At 37.0% G+C, this 22778-nt stretch overlaps 1 protein-coding gene across 4 annotated transcripts in view; it reads left to right on the top strand.

Moving 5' to 3' along the window:
- The window catches only part of LOC103678802 (limbic system associated membrane protein), a 632608-nt gene that overhangs the window by 389497 nt on the left and 220333 nt on the right, over positions 1–22778 (top strand). For all 4 annotated transcript variants that reach the window (XM_008708223.2, XM_008708224.2, XM_008708226.2 and 1 more), the window contains exon 3: positions 10726–10851. In XM_008708223.2, the coding sequence (XP_008706445.1) occupies positions 10726–10851 (126 nt within the window). The remainder of the gene's footprint in view (positions 1–10725; positions 10852–22778) is intronic.

Genomic DNA, 22778 nt, shown 5'->3' with positions numbered 1-22778 from the left:
GTGGGTTTTCAGTAGATGCCAGGAATATAGCCTGAGTTTTCATATATTCTAGGAATTATACTGAACAACTCCTTTAAACATAGAAAAATCCGGTTTTGAGTGCAAAGAGAGAAAAGCTGCACTTCTCTTTTCTCTGCTAAAGTCTGTGGGTACCATTTCTGAGCCCTTGGAATCCACCCAGTTGCTATTTGCTACCTATCCTAGGTAGCCTGATATTTTTGAGCTTCCCTCTGCCCGATACCCCCACTTCTGCCAGATAGCAAAACCATCTGCTGCTTCAGACGGTAAGACTATTCTGTAAGTACCAGAAATGATACAGCTATTTTGTCTAGGTAAAGGAAAAATAGTAGATTTATTTCTGACATCTATTGATTAAATTGGCTTCTGGATGTTTTCCCAGATTAGCAAAAACAAATATCCAAACAGCTGGAATAAGGGTCTGAGAATATGAGATTTTGGAGAAGCTGCTGACTTGTTGAGTAACTGCAGCCTCGGTGAACAGAGTCAGGATAGTCCCATTTGCTCTTATTTAGCAAGGCAATGACCCGTACATGAGAACAGCCATTTGACATCCCACGGAGTATACATATTGCTGAAGCAGCAATAATGAATGCCCTTAGCTGGTCATGAATGCAAACGTTGGTGCTTGAACAATTTGTCCCCTTTCTAAACCAGCCCGCATACTTAGATTCCAGGGTAATTCTGAACATTTAATAAATACAGAAAAATTCCAATTTAATGTACTTTCTTTGTAGGTAGACTGGGGGCCTCAGTCAGATGCAGATCCCCACGCCACACATGTCACCCTAAGTACACATCCGCCACAGGGTGTACAGGGAATTCATAGCATTTCTTTGTACCATGGCTACTGTGTTTGAGTTATTGAGAACAGTCTGACCCAAATTAACCCTCCTTTGTGATGCTGGCTACTGTCTGGATGAGACCGTAGGGACTATTCTGGTGTAAGTCTGACTATCTGAGACCATGCCAGGAACTCACAGGGCCACTTGAGAATGTGATAATGTAGGGTTCAAAGGCCAAAGAGGATGTCTTGCCCAGCTTACACCTTTGGCCAACACAGTAAAACGCCAGCTGCAGCTCGGAGACTATGTTAAGTGAGGCTTCAGGCACTAACTTTTAGTTACATGTATAATTCAGAAATTGCTCCTTTCCGATTACAAAAGGATGGCTTTTTCTTGACTGCACGTTGTTTCAATATGTCATGTTCATGAGCTTCCTCGCTCCCGTTTCCCTGACTGTACCACATTACCACTCATATGGCACTTGGCTTTGTTTTATATATATTTTTTATGTTTTCCTCTAAATTGTTAGCATATTATCTCTAGTTTCCTTAAGTTACTGTGTTCATCATTTAATGCAGGCATAAGTGCAGCATTTGTAATCACTCGTGACAAAAAATTTGAGTAACTGATGTGTATAATGAGTTTCTTCTACTTTCAAATTCATCTGACACTCAAAGAATCTATAGTTTCCATATTTTCCCTACTCACCCATGAAATTTGTGTTTAAAAGGAATCATGTTCCTGGAGCACGCTCCTTTTCACGTACCTACTTCAGATCGGATGTTTCTGGCTTTATAAATGGATTCTTGTAAGAGTAAGAACTAATACTAGTGGAAAAGAAATGATCATTGCTGGTTGTTTTATTCTGCCAGGGTTAAGGCTGCAGAGACTGAAATTATAGTCGCAAAGTACCTGGCAACCTCTGTTGTCTATGAGAACAACAAATAAAAGAAGACCTCCCTTTTACTGAGACTTACATTACAAAGTCTGTAATGGTGATCACATTTTATTTGGAGAACTTTTCCTCGGGAGCCCAACAGTTAAACTTCTAAAATTTATTTCGTTTATGATTGTACATTCCCCCATCTTTGTGTCACTTTTTAATATTGGTATAAAATGTCTGGACATTGACTAAAGGGCTGAACATATTGGCATAGCTCTGCCCATTAGTAGAACTGGATACATATCTTTGGGGTGATTTTTTGTTAATGCCAATATTAATGATTAATTACGAATTATAGTAATTATCTAAACCTTCTGGCAATAATGGTGTCTGCAAAAATATAACTAGAATGCCATTAGCCATAGAAATGCATGAACTATTCTATATGTTATCTTAGGAAGAGTTAAGCCAACAGTGCTTCATTAGCAAGCTTTAGCATGTAATAAATAATAGCTACACTTAGAGAACTTCTTCCAGTTTACAGAACAAGGGTACGTGAATTATTTTATTTGGCTCTAATAGCAATCCTGTAATACTGATTATTATCAACTTTGCACATTACTTTCAATTACCAGATGAGGAAACTAAGTCTCGGGGAGATTTAAACAATTTGTCATTGATTTGTCTATTCATTCAAAATTTGTTAAACAGCTATGGTGTGCCTGATGAAGTTTCAAAAGCAAGATTCAGAGAATATGTGGTTGCCTTGTGAGCCAGTGTCAGTGTAAGATCAAAATCCCTGGCTCTCAAACTGGTATACTGTGCTATATTCTCCAGTCCTATCATCCATATCCCGGAAATTACCACACCATGCAGCAAATCATGCTTCTTCGGTGTTTTCAGAAGCAAAATGCCAGATTAGATAGATGTTTGATGTTTCATAAAATGGCAGTAACGTATTATATTGTATACTCTTATTCTTATTGTTGAATTCTTGGATCGTGCTTATTAAACCCAAGTGCTGCCCAAAAAAACATCCTGTAGATTTCTGAACCCAACTCTTATATAGGCATGCCATACTTTTCCAGTCTGTTACATGTGCAAAAGCTAGGGTTTAAGCTTCTCTAGCCATACCAAACAGAGGTGAGAAATCAGGAAGGGATAGTGCTGTGGTTTTAAGAGCCCCTCACCACCACACACACAGTAATACCTGCACCTTGCCCAGACTGCAAATAAATGATAACTAATGAGACCAATTTGTTAATAATTTGTGCAATTACGAATAACATTTTGAATTGAATACAAATTATAACTGCTAATTATTTGAAGTTAGAGAAGTGAGCCAACTGACCACTTTTCTCTCTTACTCTGGAACTGATTTATTATCCTGCTCTCTGGTCAGTTAGGGACTATGGATAAAGGTATTTAAACATTCATAGCTAGAATTAGATGGTCTTGCAGACCTAGGATTATTTTTAAAGCAATGTGTACTGGCAGGTCAGAACCAATGCTGGACATGCAGCTAACTTGGTTTTGTGGAAACCCAAAGGAGTACCTAAGCATAGATGACAGTTTACCCATATGAACAGGTTCCTCTTCAATTTTTCCCTTATTATGACTACTTCCCAATTTGTACCAATTAGGATTCTTTGGTTTAAGCAACAGAAATTGACTGGCTAATTAGATGTAAAAACAGGGCAATTCTTTGGAAGACTATGGAATAGCTCACAGAATCAAAGGAAAAGCAGAAAATACTGCTTTGGAAAACACAGAGGCCATGCATCTCTAGGGAGGCAAGTTGCAGACACTAGTGAAAAATAATAGTCCTTTCAAGTGACTGCCCTTTCCTGATATGTATTAGCTAACTGTTGCTGCTGAATAAACCACTCCAAAATTCAGGGGCATAAAACGATAGTTATTTTTTATTTCTCACAAATGTGCAAGTTAGCAGATCCAGGCTGGGTTTTACTACAGGTGACTCTCTTCTTTGAATTGTCAGATTTAGCAAATAAAAATATAGGATGCCCGGTTAAATTTCTAGTTTCCATAACAAATAATTTTTAGTATAGATATGTCTCATGTAATATTTGGAACATACTGTACTAAAAAAAGTATTTGTTGTTTATCTAAAATTCATATTTGACAGAATGCCCTGTATTTTGTTTGGCAGTCCTATTTGCCATCTCCCATCCTCCTTCCCTTGAGACCAACAGGCTCAGCTGGGCATGTTCTTGTCATGCAAATGGCAGAGGCACAAGACCAAGTGAGTCCAATCGTGCCAGCACTTCTCAAGACTCTGCTTGTGTTCCCTGTGCTTATATTCTTGGCCAAAACAAGTAACATGGTCCAGGGATGGAAAAGCATGCACCACCCACTGAAGGAGGGCATGGATGTGGATATAGGAAAGAGTAAATTGAGGCCATTAACACAGTCTACCACTGGTTGAATCAGTTTCAACCTCTGTTGTGTCATTTCTTATAAAAACCAGGTTCCAGGGAGGGTAAGTCCAAGTAGCCCAGCTTAGGTCACGCACCCACTCCTTGGCCAAGGGAGAAGAGGTCATTTGATTGATGGTCCCAACAAACCAGTGGTAGTTGGTGAGAGGTGTTTTCCCCAAAGGAAAACCAGGGTTGTCTTTCCAGACAGAAGATGGCATAGATTTGGGCAGGTAAGATAATATATGCCCACTCCATTTATGTCCCTGACTTTGCCTGCATTTCCACTTTTGGTCAAACATAAGAGATGTTAGCCTCATACAAAAGAGAAGGAAGGCACAGTAACCTAGAGAGCTATACAGACATGTGCAGGCAGGTCTAGGGTCCCACAGGCTGGGGCAACCCCTGCAGGTCTAGTGGAGAGAGTGGATAAAGGAATTACAAGAAGGATGAGGAAGGGCAATAAAAGCATGAGAGGCAGAGGCAGATTGACTGTGTCATAACCCTACTTACTGCTGCTTCATTGCACAGCTGAAGGAGGCCATGTATACACATGTACCTAGATATTAGCATTATTTTAGAAACTGTCATTGAATTTGCACTGCAGGGACAAAATGTACATTCTTTAACACAGAATTTATGTAGATTTCAATGAAAGAGTATCACCTACTTAGTAATTCAGATTTAAAAATTACAACTTTTAGGTGTGGCATACTTTTTTTTTTTTTTCAGTGGAAACCTTGAGAATTCCTTTGAATAATGAATTTCACTGATGTCCTGAAAGAGGATTATCTATATTATGTTTTTCATTCAACATTTTAGGAAGTGTTCATCTAATAAACAATTGATTTGGGGACTAGCAACACATTGTAATAGTATGGTGTCCAAAAGATTAATGACATATTTTAAAGTATTTTGATACAATTACTTGGCATGGCAAGTAAGGTTTATATTTATGTATTTCCCAGAAATACTGCTCTGGCCAAGTTGGTACCGCTATGTAGGGTAATTCTGAAAACCAAAACGATATATACATTTTAAATAGTTTAGCCAGTTATATTGGGGCAATTTACTAAAACATCATGGGGGGGAACATAGTTATAGCTCACACCATAAATAAATTCCAGATGATTTAAAGGGTACAATAAAAAAAATTGAAAGAGAAAAGAAGAGATAGTCATAAGTATTTAACTGATTTTATGTTAGGAAAGTACCTTCTATGCATAAAAGCAATGGAAGAAATTATTTAAAAAGCTCAACAAAGAAATTTAAAACTTCTACAAAACAAAAATGGTCATAAAATTAAGAAGTTAGGGATGAATTAGGGAAATTGCGAATAATATGATAACAAAAGGTCAATTCCCTAGGGTATAAGAAGCTCTCATTAATTGGTAAGAAAAACAAAATAATCCAGACAAATTGGAGAGATTACTGAAACTGAATAGGTTGTAAACATCAAATAAATGGTTCATGGCATTACATTTAGGAAAATATAATAAGGTACACTAATATCCTGTGAATAAAAATTATTAGGCAATACTCCAGAAGAAAACAAAATAACTACCCAGAATATGTGATGACCCATGAGCATAAATCAGTATTACAGTCATTTTGATAAATAAACAACTTATGTTTACTGATGCAAATAAGATTATCTTGTTAAAAGTATTTCCTGTAGTCATCCTTACTGAGAATTAAAATAGAACAGAAATCCTGTTTGGAACCACTAATGCAAAAGTGAACATGATCTGGAGGAAGAGTTAAGTTTGGGATATCTATAAACCTTAAATTTTGATACTAGCTTATAATTATTTAGCTGTGTGATTTCTACCCATTTTGTCCCTACGTCTACATCTGTGAAATGGAAATAATGAGAATATTTTTTACTTCCCAGAATCTTTATAAAGATTTTATGAGGTAATAGAATAAAAACTTTGTGTTACCACATTCATGTTATATTATTGGTGACAGTGTAGACTACATGAATTGCTGTGGGAAGCTAGAAAGGAACTCTTAAGCCATTAAACTAAAAAAAGTTATATATTTATATGTATATACATACATACAAGTATGTATGAGTGACTGCTTGTAGAAAAGAAAAAAAACAAAGTTAAACTCTGAAAGTGTCTATAATTCAGGAAGTTGGACACCAAGTTGATCTTCTTTCCTATGATCCTAACCTACACAAACATTTCTCGGCCCCATGGTTAATTTTTTCTTTATTATTATTAAGAGCTAAAAAAGTTGATAGTGAACAAGATGGTTAGAGGAGTAGCTAAAGAAATATTGTTGAAAGCTGTATTTTACAGGTTCAAAATAAAAGTTTGTTCCTTTCTGACAAAAACTCAATGGGATGACTTCCTTGAGCTCAGAAGAGTTGGGGCAGGGGAGTAGGGTGGGAATGGATTTTCATTAATTTCTTTTTTCAAACATTCTGTGAGTAACTGCCATGTTTCAAGTGCTATGGTCTGTAAGATTCACTGGTCAAGAAAACAAACCCTCTCACCTGCCTCTTCCCGTTTAGTGACAGGCACAGGTAAGTAATCTAGCAGTGATGATTCAGGGCTGTGGTGAAGAAATAGATGGCTCAGTGTGAGAACACAGGAGGGATGCTTCACCCAATATGAAGTCAGGAATGGGGTCAGGGTGGGGTTAGGGATGAGGGTGGTAAATGACAACATGGTCTTCCTGGAAAAAGTGAGAAAACAGGCCGACAAGCTGAAACCTGAAGGGAGAAAGGCGCTGACCACATGAAGGGTTGGAAGAAGAATATTCCATGTAGAAAAAATGGAGTGTTAAATACCTGGGAGTAAACAAGCATAGTATCTTCCAGGAACCAAAAGTTGTTTGATCCGACTAGACAATACAATGAAAAGGTAGTAGGACTATGACTAGGGAGATAACCAGGGGCCAGGGGCCAATCACATTGTGAAGTTTGAATTTTATCTTGAGGGCAATGAGATTAATCAGGGCATATTATATTCACGTTTGCAATTTAGGGGGGAAAAGCTTCTTATTGCAGTGTGATGAATGAATGACAGTGAGCCTGAGGAAAGGAAGGCTAGAGGCAAAGAAATTCATTGTAATGCTCTTGCAGAATTCAGGCAAATAAAAAGAAATGCTTATGCTGGTGGGGGTAGGGATTGGGAATAATGAATGAATCTGAGAGAGATTTAAAAGGCATAAACCACAGAACTTGGGACCTTTTTTACATGTGGACAGTAAAGGAGAGAGAGCAGTTAAGGGAGATAACTTTCTTTTTTTGCTTGGGCAACTGTTTGCATGATGACACCATTCCCTGAGATAGTGAACAAGACTACGAGTGTTCTGTAGGAGGGAAGAAGATGATTTCTGTTCTGAGTATGTTGAATCTTGAGTATCTGTGAGGTATCTGACGAAAATGTAGAAAAGTAATTGGAAAATAGGTGTAAAAGTCATGAGAAAAATCTGGGCTGCAAATACTGATTTGGGAGTTATCAATAATATGGCCTTAGCGTCTAAACCTAGAGAGTAGATGAGATCACTCACCATGAATGATATGAAGGAAGAGGACAGTGATCAACATTTCAGAAGTACAGATATTTAAGGAATAGGTCAAAATAAGCCCAAAAGTTAAACTGGGAAGGCTGGCCAGAGGAGTAAGACAAAAAACAGTTGAGTTTGGTATCATAGAAACCAAGAAAAGAAAGGACTGGAAGAAGGAAGATGTGGTCAACAGAGTCAAATACTTCAGAGAAAAATGGGGTAATAACAAAATTGTTCACAGGACCTAGAAACAACATGGTTCAAATTGGTGAGCTTCCTGAGAGCAATTTCTTGGGAGGTTAAGGAGAGATCCAGATTGCACCAAAGGTTGAAGTGTGAATGGGAGAAGATGTCATGTAGGACAATTCCTTCCAATGTCTACATGAGTAAATTTCTGACTATTGAACACAAACACTGTCTGAATCTCCAGTATCTAAGATCCAGGACCTAGGTATATTGTCCTTAATTAAAAGAAACAATATGATTTGATGGCCAAAACATAGCCTTACACTCAGTTATTCTAGGTTTTATTCTTAACTTTATCATCACCTGTCTATGTAACATTGAACAAGTGGTTCAACTTGCATGCCATACAAAAGCAAAGTCCTTAGATACATATTCCTCTTATAGAAAGAAAGGTAATTATGAGTAAATTTTATCACAGGTAATAATTCACTGGAAACTTGACCACTAGACATCCTTTCTGTTTTGCAAATTTGCATATTTTTATATTAGGAATATGAAGTCTCTTCCTCTATACATTTTTTTTAATCCAAACACATCTGTATTTCTTCTTTCTGTTCTGTGGCCTGTCTTGCAATTCAGAATTAACTACAAACTGAGTAATATGAGTTATTATAGTTATTACATAGCTTCCTGTTGCAGATTTTAGATTATTGAGGAAGATGCCTAGAATGTCTAAATCTTATTCTTGAACACCACCATAGATTTTTAGTATATTGTAGTTTTTTGGAGATGTTCAGAACACTGGCTTATTTAGCTAGGAATTTAAAACAATAAATATTAAACAACAGAACAATTGACAGTCAGGAGCCCTGAATTCTAAGCCCAGCCATATTTTGTGACGGGATTGCCCTTGGCAAGCCGTTATTACTCTCTGTGCCTCATCTTCTTCCTTAAAAAATGTGTATAACTTTTTAGGCCCTCTTAGTAAAAGCTTGGGAGGGTTTATTGCAAGTCAATGTGCGAAAATGAGAAAAAGACCCATAACCCCAGTAGGTAAAAGAGAAATAGAAACCCTATAGATACTGCTAAATAACAGGAATCAACTATATTCCATTTCTGCCATTGGGTTTGATTTAGAATTACTGGTTTCTACCCACAAGCCCTGTAAGATGTCATTGTAAGAGAAATGCTAATGTTAAGAGTCCTCCTCCCACTTCCTCGTTCCTCCACTCTGACCTGGTCAGTTGTCCAAGTATCATCCGTGTCTCCTAACAGATCTGCAGGGATCGTATGGTTGTCAGACAGCTATCTCTACAGGCAGAAAATGTTCCTGTTTCATTTGTCACTACAGGGCAGAGAGAGTGAGAAACAATAAGAGTTTTTTATTATTGAACTCTTTTATGCTGTCTTGTTCTCCTCTCTCACCCTGACACATACTTTCTCAGGAACAGCATAAGCAACTAAAATTTAAAAAAAAAGAAAAAGAAAATCACAGTCAAACCATAAACTCTGCTATTTGTAATCAGTGCATAACCTCTGTGATGAAATTTGTGAGTAATTCACTTTCCACTTAAGCCTACCAATATGAGATCTAATGTTGCCGCCCTGAACACTAATGAAGGAAGTCAGACAGCAGTACAGCTAGCCCTTGGGGACTCATTTCTCACACCACCAAAAAGTAATTTCCGTCATTTTCAGCCATCTGGTAGTCTGGATTGTGAAGATGAAGTTTCATTCAAGTGTAGCTTGAGAGTGTGGGCCCTGGAGTCTTCTTGGATTTGAATCGGGTTTCTGCTTCTTGCCTCGTTCTATCTATACATCAGTTTCCCACCTGTAAATAAAATCCTCATAGGATATCATTTCTTTCTTATAAGGAGTTACTGCTATAATACTTATAAGTACTCTACATAGGATCTTACATATAGTAAGTGCCTAAAGTTACCCATTATTAAATTATTAATAATTGTGTTAGTGAGGGGCACCTGGGTGGCTCAGTAGGTTAAGCAACCAACTCTTGGTTTCAGCTTTGGTCATGATATCAGGGTCATGAGACTGAGCCCACATGGGGCTTCCTACTCAGCAGGAAGTCTGCTCAAGATTCTCTCTCCTTCTGTCTCTTCCCCTCCCCTCTACCCCAACCCTTACTCACACGCTCACTCCCTCTCTCTCAAATAAAAAAATAAATAAATAAATAAATAAATAAATAAAACCTTTAAAAAATAATAGTGGTGGTTAAAGTATTAGGCGTAATAGTATTATTTTTGTGATGTCTGTGACAGAGGCCTTATTAATTCAGTTTTTAAGCTCTAAAGTGCCTCATCCAGTCTGTCGCATAGCACGGTGATACTTAGAGGCTTTCTGTTAGGATTCACTGATGGTTGCCTTATGTGGCTAGATTATAAGTAAACAGGTACTGCCACATCTTAAGAACACAGCTATGCAACTCATACTAAATAACACTGTTTTTCTTTTCCTGACATTTGGAGGAAAGATTGGACTCTATTAGTTTTATACACATAAGAAAATAAATATAGATACCATGTAGTGATAAGAAAAATGTATTAATATGTATAAATGTATATGCTCTCTAATATTCAAATAAGGTCTATTCTAATGAGAAAAGAGCTAAGACATTTTCATTATACCCCTCTGTGAACTTCCTACACTACTTGCTCATAGTGGAGAGATTCTTCTTTTAGTAAGACCAATGCTTTTCATCTGCCAAGTCCGTAAGGAGGTCCTAAAGCAGCCTGGCTTCTTAACACAAAACTTCAAATGGTTTAAGTCATAAAAGCATTTAGCTCAGATTTGCTATTTCCAGTGGCATGGACCCATGCTGCAAAGCTGGTTTTATGGGCATGGTTACATATTCCATTTGCTTTTGTCTTTACAGTTCCACCAAAGATCTCCAACATCTCTTCGGATGTCACTGTGAATGAGGGCAGCAATGTAACCCTGGTCTGCATGGCCAATGGCCGTCCTGAACCTGTGATCACCTGGAGACACCTTACGCCAACTGGTAAGCAACCGTCTAGTCTTCAAAATACCACACATCATGTAAGATATCCTCATGTTCTGAGATTCCACTGGATCAGAAAGGCAAGCTAATACAATTGCAACATAGGACTTGCTTAGGTCCTCCCTGGTCTTTGCTAATGTGTTCACCTCTATAAAGTCTACAACCATTTCTTATTTCATTTTCAATAGAACACCACCTCAAGGCAACAAATACAGAAAAATTAAATGCATTAAGTGGCCTAGTATTATGTCTAAAATGTATGCCAGTTTTGTGCTTGAGTGTCTTGGGGCAATGTTTTGTATGAATTAAATTTACTTAGTTCTTTGTATATTGTTTTGTTTGGCTTTGCTTTTTAACTATAGTTTCCTAATGTGTTGCACCTTGTGAAAAAACCTCTCAGGAATAATACAGAATTGTTAGTGACTTCTGCTATCTTGTCCTTGGCATCTGTCTCTGTGGAGGGGGATCAGGCATGAACTAAGCTGCATGAGCTCATGATGGGTTCCTAGCTATTGACGCAAATTCAGTAAAACTCAGAAAATCCTTTCCCAAGAATGTCCACTGCATCGTCCCTTCCCCCTTCCCAGCACTATCACCATAACTGAATTCTCAGGCCCTGCTGCTTTTTGAACGTTTCTTAAATACGGTGTCAAATTCCTTGGGTCAACTACCTACATACTCTCCTGATCTACAGATTACATTTTCTTATATGCAGCCCCATGCTTTTACACATGGCACAGTCTTTGTAGAAAAGGGCCTGCTATTTGATTTCTCAGGAAGAGGGGCTATGGATCAATAATTCTTATAAAATGTAATTTATTTTGGTAGATAGCCCTCAATTCTTAATTGATTTATATTTGATATTATCTTAAAATTGCCTTATATAAGGATTTAGAGATTTGATTAGCAATATGGTCATTTTGGAATGAACATCATACAAATTGTTATGCAAAGTGAGTCCTACATGGAAGCTATCCTGGGGTATTTCTAAAAAGCCAGGGTAGTGTTTACTTAAAGCATCTTTAAAATCTGTATTTTGTGGTTGAGAATAGGGGCCTTCATGTCATATTAGCTCTCAAATTAATTTTTCAGGTGAATTTGGACCAGTCTATGGAATAGTCTCTTATTTTGGCAGCTATTAAAGGCTTCTATTTTCTTATGAGAGTGTCACTCGGAACCCATCCTAATTGTTAATGCGTGCAACTTGTCATTTATTGACAATATATAAGAGCAATAAATGAGGCACTTATTTGGAAGATCAATCTCAAACTCATTTCCTCTCAGAGCCGTTTTATACTCACATGGAAAAAAATGCATATGGAAGATTGTCTGAAGTGTGAACCTCTGGATATCACACACCTTTCCCATGGGTTAAATTAAACATCCAGAGCACATTCTGCCTGGATGGAATTATATTATCCTCCAACCCCACACCTACTCCTTTCCAATGTAGAATTGTTTTTACTGAATGACTATTTGGTATAAAAGCTATTGGCCCATATTTAAAGATGTTATAAAAATATCCTTTAAAATCATTGCATTTACTATAATGTTGTTTTGAGAGATTGTTAATTTTATTACAGTTTCCTTTTGAAAATACCCTTTGAGGAAATTCCTCTTTGTTTTCAGTATTTCTACTGCCTTTTTTCTAAGCAATGGTTTGGTTTTTTTATGAATGAACTCAGTGAATTTTTATAAATGATTATGAGTCCATGGATTTGACTATTACTAACCTAAGAGCCAAATTTATTGCCTATTTGTAAAAGAATTTAGGAAATCATATATAAAATACACTTTAATAAGATGAATTTTAAACAAACTCTGAGATTTTATGGCATCAAATTCATATAGACTGTGCTCTTGCTTTCCTCCTGTTTTCTTACCATTATTTTTTATACTGTCTCACCTTTTCTAATTAATTTAAACATCTATATAAATATATTATTTATAATCTCATTTTTTGTGGAACAAGTGGTAGAGAGAAGAAGGAAGGAAGATAAATTATATTCAATTTATAAACAAGGAATGAATTAAATTAATAAAAAGACTTTCTTTTGGTGTACTACTAACTATTAAGTAGTTGGGTTTTTAAATGTTTTTATTTATTTTATTTTTTTTTCAGGGAGAAATGCTATTCATGACCTGAACCCAAAGATATATTCTTTTTCGTCTTTTGGGTTCAGAAAAATAATGAGATAGAATCAGAGTTTCAAGACTTTTCCAGGCTGGACCTAGGAGTTTAGATCTTCATGGCTAACACTAGGAAACTTTTTAATGGTAATGAATATCTGATTTGAATCCTGAATAACCTGGTATCCATGTGTTTTAAAGACAATGATAGACCATATCTTCCAGAGTAAAGGTAGCATTTACATACATTCAGAGAACCCTGGACACTTCAAAACCAACTTGAAAAATCAGAATACTCACAGGGATTTCCAATAGTAATGCCAGGGGGTCAGCAAACTACAGTCTGTGGGCTAAATCTGGCCTGTCCTGCTTTTGTATTGCCCACAAGCTAAAAGTGGTTCTTAAATGATCAAGTGGTTGGAAAATATCAAAAGAAGAATTTTATTTTTTGACATGCAAAATATTTGACATTCCTATTTGAGTGTCCATAAATAAAGTTTTATTGACACGCACCATACTTACTCATTTTTGTGTTGTCTATGGATGCTTTTGTTCTAAAATGGGAGAATTTAGTAGTTGTGACAAAGATGGTTTGGCTCACAAGGCCTAAAATATTTTCTATTTGACTCTTTAGAGAAGTTTGCAGACCGTTGCTCAAGACTATGGCTTAGGGCACAGACAAGGATTTTCTGCACTCATCTATGACCCCATGAGGCTCAGGGGTATCTTCCATCAAGTTCCTAAATACAGCTTAAGGGAAAGAACTTTATTCTTCTATAATCCTCTATCTAGGCCCTCTCTGTGGGTCAAATTCTATTCTGTCACATGCAAAACTAGCTCCATGCTTCATTCGCAAACTCAAGGGCAAACTCCAATTTCCCTTCCAAAGGGTCTTAATTCCCAGGCCCACTCTTTGATCTCTTTCACATCTGACCTAAATAACCACCTGACCATAAACACATTCCTTGTAACAGGAGAGAAAATTTGCCTTCACTGTTCTATAAGGGAAACTAGGTTTATTGTGGGGGTTTTGAGGTTTTTTTTGGTTTCACGTGGGTTTTTTTCCCTTCTTTTCCAAATTTGGAAACAGGCAGTGATCTTTTCAGTCTATAACATGAAACCTTTCTTGGAGGCACTCAAGGAAGAGACTCTACTCCCTGTGTGACAGCAAAACTGCCTGCAACCCATGGCCACGTGAGCAAAAATATCCAGCTAGCTTTGTTCAATTATTAATTGTGCCTTCAACAGTATAGAATATGACTGCCTTGCAGAGGAAATGTACCTGTAATTAGCTCGACCCCACAGGGGCATTGAGCCATGAAAGGGGGAAGATTCTATGCAGGGTTCACACATACCTGATTACTTGTCATTTGATGACACAAGGGGGAGAAAGGAAAGAGGGTGCAAGGTGTATTTTTATTAGGAGAAGAATATTTATTATCTCTTAATTTAGTTTTTAAAAAACACTTGGTTGTGCCATTTTGTTTCTCTTTATTTTGACATTTGAAATTTATTTTTCAAATACACTGCAAGAGTTTTTAAAGAGGGAAATTTTAAGAATGGTGAATCTTTTCATATATACATAATCAAAACATACACCTGACTTGGAGGAAAAGAGTTAATGAATTCCATGGTTGATTTTCTTATATTTCTGATTTCTTCATTTTTCTCTTCTCTCCAGTTATTCTCTATAGTCAAAATGATATGTCACATATACAGTTGTTAAATGTGACCTATTTTCTCCCTTAATTAAGTTAGACTTTCATAATCCTGTAACTCCCAGAGGGCAATCGCACCGTAACATGTATTTTCTATGGACTGTTTGATCTCCCTTCTGTGAGCAGTGCTGCTCCCATCTTCATTTAACTTTGTTTCTCCATCTTTCTTTTCACATTCCAGAGGAAGTCCCTTTCTCAAGTGTGCCTCACATGGTATCAGGATTGCCCAAGGTTACAGAAGGAGTTTCTATGCATTTCATTTCTACAAAGGATTTTTGCATCCTTAGTAGCTTTCTATACCTGAAAAATTCAGGCACACTGAGGACTTAGCCCTTTAGGCTGAGACCAACTTAGCAGGTGCTGTAAAATTCTCTTGTCCGAGGAAAAAGCTAGATTTGACATCAATATGGAATATAAAAATATCACTTGAGAAATATTTTGTGTTTTGATAGGGTAGTTAGGAAAACATTGTGCTGGAAGGAGCTAAGAGGACTACAGGGCATCTGGAATCCCATTTCTCATTGGATATTGGGTTTTAATCATTTGGTCAGAGATTCCCTTTCAGTTCTTTTCCAAATTTGAATCCTTGCCTGATGATACCCTTGAATTCCATTAATGCTCTAGCCCTATCTGTCTTACTTCTAATATTATAGATTAACCAATTCTTAATATACGTAGCCTAGACTCTGCCCTCATGGGTTTGGGAAAAATATATAATGTTAAACGAAACTCATTTCTTTAAGTTGATTCCCAGAGGTATGTGTTGCAAGTAACAAACACCAGCTCTTGTTAGTTAGCATGTTAGAACTAGTATGACTTCATATTTCACACAGTGAACATGTGAAATGCAGTTCAAGTTTGAGGAGATTCTTTCTCCAGGGTTTTCTTGTATGGACCTTCCAGAAGGTTCTTTGAGTTAATTTTGGTCCTTTATGGATGTGGAAGAATCAAACTGGTGACTTTACAGGTAAAGGCTCTTGACCATATAGTAGTAATTTAAGTGAGAATGATGATTCAACCTGTTATGCTGAATGTTTTCATTTGTTTCTTGCATTTGAAGAAAAATCCCATTTTCCCTTTACAAAGAGCAGAAAAATGAATAAAAAATCCTGCTCTGTTTTCTTTTTAATATCTTACTTGTATATTGGTTTTAAAATATGTCATCCACCAATACAGAATAATATTCAGATTAATCTTGATCTCCATTTCATAATTTGTTCTTTTGGCAAAAAAAAAAATTCATAAATGCTCACTTTGTTAAAGGACAAAATGAAAAGAAAGACGTGATCCCTGCACAAATGGAGTTTATAGTTCAACAGGAAAGCAGAGCATTGAACTAATAATCACATGAATAACCACTTAATTAGATTTATACAGCATAAAGAAAAATTATAGCATTCAATAAGACCATAAAACAAGGCCGTATAGCAAAATCTGCAAGGCCAGCAAAGCTCCCCTGAGGGGAGCTTATGCTGAGACCTTAAGGATGAATACAACCTGGCCAAGAAAAGAGGAGAGTGAAAAGTATCCTAGGCAGGGAAGAGAACATATATAATAATGCATTTAGGAATACAGGCAAGCTTCTTTATGTGAAACCATGATGTTAGTGTTTTTTTTTTTATACTAACCTTTTATTCTTTAAGCACATATTATTATTTCCTTTTACTTTTTAAAATATTCCTGTTTTCCCTTTCAAAGAGTGGAAAATATAAAGAGAAATCTTGCTATATCTTCTTTTCAGTACCTTACTTGTGTATTGGTTTTAATATACAAAGTAGTATATAGCACAATACATACTGGGATATGTACATGTTCCCAGTATAGCAGGCATATAGGCGGTTATTTATGTGTGTGAATATCTTAAATTTAAGTCAGAAACATATTCTTTGCCCATACAGGTGATTCCGTAATAGCCTAATCAAGTAAATACAAATTCTTTTTCAGTAGCTTTACCATTAAAACAATTGGGTTATTTAGAAAATGAACACGATAAAATTTAACCACATGATCACTGGCCTCCAACCCTTAAAATCCTGGAGAGACTCACAATAACTGACACTGGCAACCTGCAAGCCATGGAAAGAGCTCCATAACCAGATGTGCTGGCCATTGTGATAATGTTGGACAAATGCTCTCCTGCCACCTCAGCACCGCACTCTTGCCCTACCCAGATTTGTCATCAGGTGCCCAGGGTACTCTTCCTGAAGAGAAATGAATCACTGTGGATGTGTCCTTGGGGGGACTAGCTTGGACTTGAGTGCTCCAGGACATTTTGGAGGCTTGGGTCAGGAAGGGACAATAAAGCTTAATTACAAACTTTGCACATCAACTAGGAAAACAGAAGTAGAGTCCACATCTCTCAGAATCTTACTGTTTCAACTCTTCATTGCCATTATTCCGAATAGTCTGTGTTTTACAATTTAACAGATATAAAAATAGAATTTGTCAAAAGTTATCATGAGAATTAAGGTTAAGTTCTTAATAGAGTGTTAGATAGTATTGATACTATTTTTATTTATTTTAATTGTTAGTTATCCATATATCAGTTTTATATAGTGATAATTTGGGGGGAGACTGATAATTTGATTGAAAACAACCCAGTGTTAGGATGCCTGGGTGGCTCAGTCGGTTAACTGTCTGCTTTCATCTCAGGTCATGATCCCAGGGTCCTGGGATTGAATCCCACATTGGGCTCCTTGCTCAGTAGGGAGTCTGTTTCTCCCTTTGCCTGCTCTGCCTGCCTCTCCCCCTGCTTGTGCATGCTCTCTCTCTCTCTTTCTCTGACAAATAAATAAATAAAATCCTTTAAAAAAAAAAAAAAAGGAAAGAAAGAAAACAACCCAATGTCATCTTTATCCATCCCAACACAACAACCAGGGAGATTTTTTAAATGCTCTCTCTCATCAAAAGTAGTCTTAATATTTTGTGTCTCACATTATATTACAATATATTGCATCAACATACCCACTTGAGGTGTTCCTTTTTTCAAAAGGTCATGACAACAGCATCTTAGGGCAAGATTTTCTAGCATGCCTTATCAATGTGTTCATTCTCCTACGGGACAGTCTCTCAGAATCTGGCTGTATAACAGCAAATACCTTATTTACTATAGCTATATAAAACCTATAGGTTGTAAATTACAATGCTTATTATTTTTTTTACAAAATTGGTGTTCTAGGTGATAATTATAACATAACACCAAAAAAAAAAAAAAATGATCGGCAGTGTTCAGGAGCAAGCCATTGAACAGTAACAGAGGGGCTGCACGATAAAAACAAAACAAAAAGAAAATGGTAAATTATAGATTTTTTTTTGGAGAAGCATATGAAAAAGATCAAAGTAATCATAGAATTGTTGAAATGGGCAGATATTAGAGCTACACAAACTGCTATAGAAGAGGAGACAATAGGACTCGCATGGTATTTGATAAGGCTTACTTATACAAGGAAAAGTCAGGGTAGGTTTTATAATTCTGTGGACCACCCACAATGAACTTGGGCATCTTGACTGTGGATGTCAGCTAGGGTCTATCCTAAGATCCCTCAGGAGATGTCAGAGTAGGACTGATTTAGGTCCTTGCTAAGAGGGGCAATCCTGGGTCCCATGAATCAAGGCATTTACCCAACGTGGTCAGAAGCAAAGGCGTTAGAGGACAAGTTCCAAGAGATTGTAAAGGGAGGAGATACAAATTGTCTAAGCCAGAAACTTGAGAGTGATCCTAGCCTCTTTTGCTTCCTTTGCCCCAGCGGTAATTCATTTGACACACTGTCTTGATTCCACATCCTTACTGGCTATCAATCTATTCCTCCTTCCCCATTGTCACACTGTAGGTACACCAACATTTTTCTCACCTGTATTTCAGTAGTTCTCCAGTTGAACCCCTTGCTACTAGGTATTTACCCCTCCTACAAAAATACTATTTCTTAATATAAAATTGGTCAAACCCTGACTAATTTCCCAAGTTTCCAGTGCCTTTGGGATAAAGTTCAAACTACTTCACATGGCCTTAAAGCCCTTCATCAACTTCTTCTCCTGTGCCTAAACCCTTAACCACTCAGCTTTATGCATTAAGGAAATTATACTACTTATAGTTCAAGAATATGCTTTGTCCCCTTGCTTTTGAGCCTTCACACATCCTGTTTTTTGTCTTAAAACATGATTTTCATCTCACCTATGTCATCATTTTGCCAGCATAACTTCCTGCAAGATCTTCAAAATGACACTTCCTCCAAGAAGCCATATAAAAGAACTAACAAAATTACATTTTAATTATGTGTAATCTCTAGATTGTAAGATCTGTAAAAATGCAGAACTATGTCCGACTCATATGGATATTCTCAGCACATTGTACTCAACCAGTCAATCAATTAATTGAATTATTTAGGTAAGGGATTTTTAAAAATACTATTATTGGGAAATAACTCACAGCATGCAGTGAAAACTAAATACACATTAATAAGTGATTAAAGCATGAATGAATGGAAAGCAAACTTCAAAGAATATGATAGAATTATAGAACTAAAGCTATCTAATAGTTTTATTAATTTCTTACGGAGAAAGCTTTGGAAATTTCAAGGAAGTTTCTGTCTAGGCCCTATTCAGATCCTTTTCTCCTTGTGTTGCCTTGATGTTCTGATCTGCTTCTGACTCTTGTTATTCACTAGGCTCCAGAGAATGCTCTGAAATCTTCACATTTTTGTATCAGATCCTCGAATACTCTCTATTTCACCCAATTATTATTAACGATTGTTCATTTCCTTCTGAGCAGTTATCACACAGAGTAACTGTCTTAAACATTTGTTTACTTTTTTACTGTCTATTTTCCTCATGAAATCAGACCCCTACATATCCTTAGTTCTCATTGTAGTGTCTGGCACTAATTGAGTAAATACTCAATACTCAGTGGATGAATTAATGAATTACTTATTCCAGATAAAAGTCAGACTCTGTGTTAGAAACTGCTTACGGTTTAGACTTTAAGAACAGAATCTTCTTATATAAACTAAACTTTTGCTTTACTATATCATATGCATCTCAAATATATGGGACAGTTTCTTTCCATAGGACACTCTGTGCAATGTCTACTGCAATTTCTGTATCTATATCTATATATCTATATCTATCTATCTATACACACACACACACACACACACACACACACACACACATATATATATATATAGTGAACTAGTGCTATAGTGGGGGTTGGGAGTTTGGTGACAGGCATTCAGGCCGACCCTGGTTTTAATAGTAGAGAACAGGTTGAGTCAACCTGAATAAGGATCCTCCCCTGCAGAGCTGTAAGTTTTATAATATCTCCTGTGATTCACTGTTATAAACTGTCCCTTACAGGGGTAGCCATCTGTGGCATAATTTTCATCTCCACTATTAGAAAATCAACTGGATTCCCAAATCTGGTTGATCATCAGAATTACCTGGAGACAAAAGTTTTTAGAAATACAGATTCCCTGGCTCAGCCCACACATAAAGCATCTCTTTTGGTGAAATTCCGGGATTCTATGGGAGGAGTAAAGCCTCCCAGTGAGTCCAGTGACTAGCCAGGTGAGCAGAATGATGACTGTGTAAGCACAGGAGGGCAAGATCTAAAGGAGTGCTGGAAGGTCATCTGGAGGATCTGGTTAAAATGCAAATTCTGATTCACTGGGCCTGGGATGGGGCCTGAAATTCTGCCTTTCTAACAAACAACCAGGTGAAATATGGGTGCTACAAATCCATGGACCACATTTTAAGCATCATCTTGGATCTTGAGATCAGAGTAGGCTGGAAGGTAGCAGGATGTGTAAATAGCCTAGCACAGAGAAACACCTAGGTAAGTCCCACAATGTACACAGTATTCACCAAATATTGTTACAGTGTTTTATATTTTAATTTCTCTGTTCCATCCCAGAAACTCAGAGATAATTCAGTGAATAATAAGAATCACTGTAGTTTTGAGAAATAGGATTAATCCTTGCCTATCAAGTTTGGACCATGAGCAACAGAATTGGCATCATCTTGGAGCTTTCTAGAAATGCAGAATATTGGACCCCATTCCAGACCCACTGAATCAGAATCTACATTTTATCAAGATCCCCTGGTGGTTTGTATGCACCTTCAACTTTGAGAAGCCCTGGACTATGGGTGAAGAGTCTTTCTTTGTGTGCAGAGAAAGCTGCTTTCCTAAGAACTTAAAGTGTAGAAATGAAAGAACTTTCCCCACTTTCCCACTAACTAGTAACCCTAAACTTCACCCCTTTCTCCCTTCCCTCCAAATGTATTTCTACCAAGAAACCAGAAAAAAAAATGGTGTAGGGGCGAGGGTAGGGTTACAATACTGAACCATTGAATATTTATCGCTTGGAGAGGAGAGCATCTGATGCTTTACCTACTCTATCAGACGCTGCTAAATATTGCAAGCAAATTTAGCCTAGCATGTGAAGAAGTGCTGCCTGAATGACAGGAGCCACTTTTCTCATAATCTTTTATAATGGCTTTATCTGCAAAATTTAGACAATATTACGTGCCCTACCTGCCTCATGCTCTTGCTCTGAGGAATCAAATGAGATGAATATGTAAATAGTTTGAAAAGTGTAAGGCTCTCCACGAATGTAAGCAATTCAGAGAAAGAGTAAGTTGGTAGGAAGAATACAGAGTTTAGAGTGAGAAAACCCAGGTTCAAGTCTCTGCTATCATTTACTTTTTTGGGGGGGGTTGGGGGTAAGTCCTTTAAGCTCTCTGCTTTTCAACCATAAAATATTAATATAATGCCTGCTCACTGCTAGGATTCCTGTGTTGTCTCCAGTGATATAATGTATACGAAAATGATTTATTAATGATAAAGCATGATTCAGGTGCTGTTATTACTATTATCTTAGATACGGCAAGGCAAACGAGGGACTTTAATTACAGTAGTCATTTTTGTTACTATTTGGATAGTAGAAAGGACTAACTACAAGACTATACAGCTCTCCATTTGACCAAAATAAGTATTAAAACCAGAGTCTCCAGATAGTGTAAAGCAGTGATTCTTGGAGTGTGTTCCCTAACCCAGCAGCATCAGCATCACCTAGGAACTTGTTAGAACTGCCAATGATCAGACCCCAACACCAGATCTAGATGAATCAGAAACTCTAAGCCCAGAAACTACAGTGATCTGTAGTGTAACAAGCCCAGGTGATTCTGAGGCACAATAAATTTAGAGAACCCCTATGCTAAAAATGCTCCTTTTTGAGACAGTCGGGATTGTGTGCTATTTTTACCAAGCATGAGTAGAGGGACACTTGAGATTCTTTCTGTGTAATAATAAATCAGTAGAAAATGTTTTGATGACCTGGGGGAGGTGGGTGTGGCGTGTGTGGTGTGTGTGTTTTAAACTATTTGATATATAAAAGCACTATCACATCTCTGTGGTTAGAATTTTTTATCACTTTAGATGAAGAGGTTTAGAAGTAACAACTGCACAGAAATCCCCACTTTGTCTTTTTCCCTCTACAGTCTAATGATATTTGAGGCTAACATATCACTTAAAATGTGCACACAATTCTGAAGTCCTCATCCTTCTCTAGGAATATTCATTTTCAAGTCTCCCAGTGCACTGAGGCTGCAATTAATTCTAAGAAAACAAAGAAACCTCAGTAGGTAACTCAAATGGGATGGCTCTGCCTTCAGAAGACGTGCCAGTTAAATGCCCCCATATCGTTTGAGAAACGTTAGTGAGAAGCAGACTCCTTTACAAAAACCACCTGGCCATTTCCTTTCTGCGTCTTCATCCACCTCCCTTCATTTTACGGACTCAGAGCAGGTATTTTTGTCAAGTTGGTCAACAATTCAAAAGCCCAGAAAGCTCTGTGAAATCATATGAGTGTTAAATTGTGGCTTAGTCTGCAGTTGCCTAAAGTGTTAAAATCTAATGAGGGGAAGAGAAAAGGAAAAAAAAAACAACTTTAATAATTCAGTTGGCAAATATCAATGCAAATCAGATCTAATTCTTCAAGGTATTCTAGTAATAAAAACGGAAATGTCAGTCTTTGAATGACATCAGTCCTTTTTTTTTTTTTTTTTTTTTTTTTTTTTTTTTTT

This window comes from Ursus maritimus, unplaced genomic scaffold (assembly GCF_017311325.1).
Source record: "Ursus maritimus isolate PB19 unplaced genomic scaffold, ASM1731132v1 scaffold_4, whole genome shotgun sequence".
Lineage (NCBI taxonomy): Eukaryota > Metazoa > Chordata > Mammalia > Carnivora > Ursidae > Ursus > Ursus maritimus.
Note: the sequence above shows the minus strand (reverse complement) of the source record. Positions and strands in the feature narration are given on the sequence as shown.